Source organism: Nestor notabilis, unplaced genomic scaffold (genome assembly GCF_000696875.1).
Source record: "Nestor notabilis isolate BGI_N333 unplaced genomic scaffold, ASM69687v1 scaffold20956, whole genome shotgun sequence".
NCBI classification, from domain to species: domain Eukaryota; kingdom Metazoa; phylum Chordata; class Aves; order Psittaciformes; family Psittacidae; genus Nestor; species Nestor notabilis.
The window spans coordinates 79-4,203 of NW_009933567.1; the positions used below are offsets into that span (position 1 = coordinate 79).

Here is a 4,125-nt window from a genome sequence, read left to right on the forward strand (position 1 = left end):
AGTGCGGGGTGGCTGCTGCGGGGCAGCTCGATGTCCCTTCCCCGTCGGGGATGTGGGGGGCTGGTCGCTGTTCCTGCGCAAACACACACCTCCAGATGCTTTTTGTGCTCTGAAATTGACTTAACCCTGGGTATTTCAAATGGAGCGAAGGATTGGGGCTTTTTATAACCCATGGCCTGTGTTTTTAATGTTATTTTCATGTTGTTATTGCTTTGTTGTTCGTTTTCAGCAGCGATGGAAGCGAATCCCATCGTGATGTCCAAGCCGCTGTTCCTGCGCAAACACACACCTCCAGATGCTTTTTGTGCTCTGAAATTGACTTAACCCTGGGTATTTCAAATGGAGCGAAGGATTGGGGCTTTTTATAACCCATGGCCTGTGTTTTTAATGTTATTTTCATGTTGTTATTGCTTTGTTGTTCGTTTTCAGCAGCGATGGAAGCGAATCCCATCGTGATGTCCAAGCAGCGGGAGGAGGTGGTACACGGGGTCCCCACGGAGGTGGTGTGCACAGCATTCTCCAACTCCATCCTTGTGGTAGTCACACAGTATGGCAAGATGGGCACCATCGTTTATGTGGACCCCAACACAGTCGGTGACAACGTGAGCAGGCCCTCGCTCACCACAAAGGTGCTGCTGGGCAAGGATGAGGTGAGAGCAGATAATACAGGCAGCAAGGATAAGGGGGAAATACTGTAAGTGGGGCTGTGCAAGTACCCAGGGAGTCGGACCACAGCAGTGAACTGGTGTTTGCACAGTGGCAAGATTAATTGAAGAATCTCTTCCGAGGGAAGAGAAAAGTGTGCATGCTCCTCTGCTCTTTAACATAACAGAAGTTGGACTGAGTGGTTTGGGGAGCTGTTATTTTGTGTCCTAGGGTTGCTTTGCCATGTTTATGGCAGGTTTGATAAAGCTCCTACTGATTTAAGGGTTGCAAGATCAAACATGCAGCCTTTGATAACCTTTTTTGGGTTTCTGTTCCCAGTGAGGTTGTTTTCCTTTTTAAGTCCCTTTTTTTTGCCCCTCCACCCCCCAATCTATGCCAGCCTCATCATGGACTTTAGTTGCCCTTCCTAAGTGTGCCCGCCAGCACCTTCCCTTGATAAAGTTTAATTTGTTTTGCTTCAACAAAATGAGTTTTTATCGACCATTTCACAGAGCTGGAGAGAAGCAGAAGAAAATGTGTTTCACAAAGCGTCAGCTAGTCAACCATTAACACAGAAAGTTACAGAGCTACAATATGAGGCTTTCCATCAGAATTGGAGCTATCAAATATTACTTTCTAACCTTAACTAGAAAAACTAACAACACAAGTTCTTGATTCTACCTGCAGCTTCCCTTTATGTAATTCTTGTTCTTCAGTGGTAGCCTCCCTTCCCTGTATGGGAGGTGCTTTGCTTTCCCTAGTGTGATGTCTGCTAATTCTGACCACCTCCACCCCCAAGCTGGTTTTGTGTTTTATTTGGAGACGGGAAGTGCTTTTGTTTATTTTGTTACCTAGTGGTTTTAAATCATTTTGCCAACTTTATTGATCAGACTTTAAGGAAAGGCTTCCACTAGTTTGCCGCCTTCCTGCTTGTCACCGTTAACAACCCCACTTGGGATGGTGCACACTTCCATACCACACTGGTAGCTGAAATCATGCTCATCCTGATAAATACATGACTGTGAGTGTAAGTAAAACCTAGACAAGCTGAACGTGTCAAAGCTGCAGCAGGGGAGGTTCAGACTGGACATTAGGAAGTATTTCTTTAACAAGAGGATGATCAAACAGTGGAACAGGCTTCCTAGAGAGATGGTCGATGTCCTAAGCCTGTCATTGTTTAGGAGGTATTTGGACAGTGCCCTTCGTAACGTCCTTTAACTTTTGGTCAGCCCTGAATCAGTCAGGGGTTTGTACTAGGTGATTGTTGTAGGTCCCTTCCAACTGAGATAGTCCGTGGTATTATATTCTTGTTTTTTTCTTGTTAAAGAAACCTCATTAAGAAGATAATACACCTCTTTTTCCCTCCTTCAGACTCACTATTCAGTTCTGGTTTTCATTATTCTATTAAAATTAAAATCAAAACCAACAAGTCATCTACACATGCTGTAAAAGACTAAAAAAACACTATTTTGGAGTCTTTAGGAATTGCAAAATAAGGGGTTTTCCAGAGCTTGTATGTCAGCATACCTTCCTCAGCAACAAGTTTTTAAACAAAAACTGTACTTGGAGACTTCTTCAGAATCTGGCTCTGATGGAAGCAGAGGCATTTTGATCCATGGCATTTCATATAATTTGATATTTGGTAGGTGGGAGGATTAGTGGAAGGAAATTGATGGTTAGAGTGGGAGGATTAGTGGAAGGAAAGCTTCTTTGTACCAGCTTCTGAAGATATCCGGACTGGTGCAGAACTCGATTAAAGTGCAGCTCCAGTTCAGTTGTTTCAGGGTGGTTTGGGGTGGCTGTCACTCATGTGTCCAAACTCTTCCCAAAGTGGGCCTGTAGTTTGGCTTCGCTGACCAGCCAAACTGCATGTCTGTTCCCAGTCATGTTGCAGCCTCTCAGCAAACTGCACGCTCAGTGTGAGTCCAGTAGCATAGAATCGTAGAATCCCAGTTGAGTTGGAAGGGACCATAAAGCTCATCCAGTTCCAACACTTTCCACTAGACCAGGTTGCTCCAAGCCCCATCCAGCCTGGCCTTGAACACTGCCAGGGATGTATCAGCAGGTTCTCAACACACTCCGTATCATTGCAGGACTCTCCCAGCTCATTCAGGAGAGCTCTCCCAGCTGTGAGACTGTACATCTGTGTGCCTTTGCTTTTCAGCCCCTCGTTCATGTTTGTGCCAAAAACCTGGTGGCATTCGTGTCTCAGGAAGCTGGGAACAAACCCGTTCTTCTCGCCATGGCTTTAAAGGACAAGACCATGGAAGGAATACAAGCTCTACGGGAAGTGATCCGAAGTTGCCAAGTGTGGTGAAGTTGTGCCATCTGGATTCAAGGAAATGATCTTGAGTCTGTGACTCATCACCACCTATTTAGAAGGACAAGAAATGAAAATGATGGAATGTCTTTGTGCTGGTTTTGGACGAACTGAGGAATTTCATGAATTTTTCTCTACTGTGTAGAACATTTGTGGGTTTTGTTACTGTGACAGGTTTGCAGTCCATACAGTCAGTGATGAGACGAGGGCAATTGTCTCAACATACAAGAGAAGTGTTATTTTAATGATGTTGGGTGGGATGTATATTTGGGAAGTGGCGTGGCTCTGCGTTTGTATCCTGAGGAGCAATGGATGCCAAGCTCTGGAGCTGCACTGCACCGCAGAGGGGGAACACCCAGTGCAGAGTGAATAAAAGAAACACTGACAAATCTAATTTTACCTGTTTTCTTTTTTGCTCTCTGAAAATTGCTTCAATTGAAATACAAGCCTGTAACAAATCAACAGCAGTTGCATAATAGGAAAGGTTTTCTTGCTTCTTTTTAGGGAAATGAGTCCTGTATGACTGCTTTTGTCCTTGTGTCAGTCCCTTTCCTGATGCAGTCTGGATCCATTTTCCACTTTCTCTCTGGTTTTAAAGAGAGGCAGATAATTATGCTCTGCAAATTTCATGAAAGCTGACGTCAGGGTGGAAGACGGGAGCCCAATTTAGTGGTGAGAAGAAGACAAATAACAGCTGCTTACGGGTTACATGGTACCAGCACATCAGAGAGGCAGCACATACCTCGGTTGGACCACCTGCAATGAGCTGTCCCTCTCCCGAAGCATCTATCGTAGAAGACATGGGGACAGAGGGGTGTTTCTCCCAAGTCTGTTGAAATAAAAGCATTCATTGAAGTCATATGAGTTGGTGCAATGCTTAATAGCCAGGCTTTGCTTGAAAACACATTTGGGTTTACCTCTTCTTGTAACAACACCAAGTAGTAAATTGTTAAGTGAGCTGTTACACCCTTTCGTCACTTATTGGCAGAGCAGACAGAGGCCATTGGATTCTGGGCAGGGAAGGCCTGTGCTGCGTTAGGACCTGTTGGTCAGGCAGAATCAGCCCAGAGCCTCTGCCTGCCCCACGAAGATCCAGCTGCTGGGATGTTTCTGTAGCTAAAAAAATCCCCTATAAGTAGAAAAGCAGAAAGTGGATTTCG

At 45.0% G+C, this 4,125-nt stretch overlaps 1 protein-coding gene across 1 annotated transcript; it reads left to right on the top strand.

The window, feature by feature from the left end:
- The first annotated feature begins 431 nt into the window (after nucleotides 1-431).
- PSMG3 (proteasome (prosome, macropain) assembly chaperone 3) lies at nucleotides 432-3,448 on the top strand. The gene is made up of 2 exons (XM_010016940.1): nucleotides 432-650; nucleotides 2,810-3,448. Exons 1-2 carry the CDS (start codon nucleotides 435-437, stop codon nucleotides 2,960-2,962), a joined length of 369 nt encoding a protein of 122 aa, XP_010015242.1. The 5' UTR covers nucleotides 432-434; the 3' UTR covers nucleotides 2,963-3,448.
- The last annotated feature ends 677 nt before the right edge of the window (nucleotides 3,449-4,125 follow it).

Excerpts from the sequence above, each read along its gene's own strand:
- PSMG3 (XM_010016940.1), top strand. The coding sequence starts at position 435 with ATGGAAGCGAATCCCATCGTGATGTCCAAGCAGCGGGAGGAGGTGGTA. Across the intron at positions 651-2,809 it reads TGCTGCTGGGCAAGGATGAG|CCCCTCGTTCATGTTTGTGC; the intron begins GTGAGAGCAGAT and ends TTTGCTTTTCAG.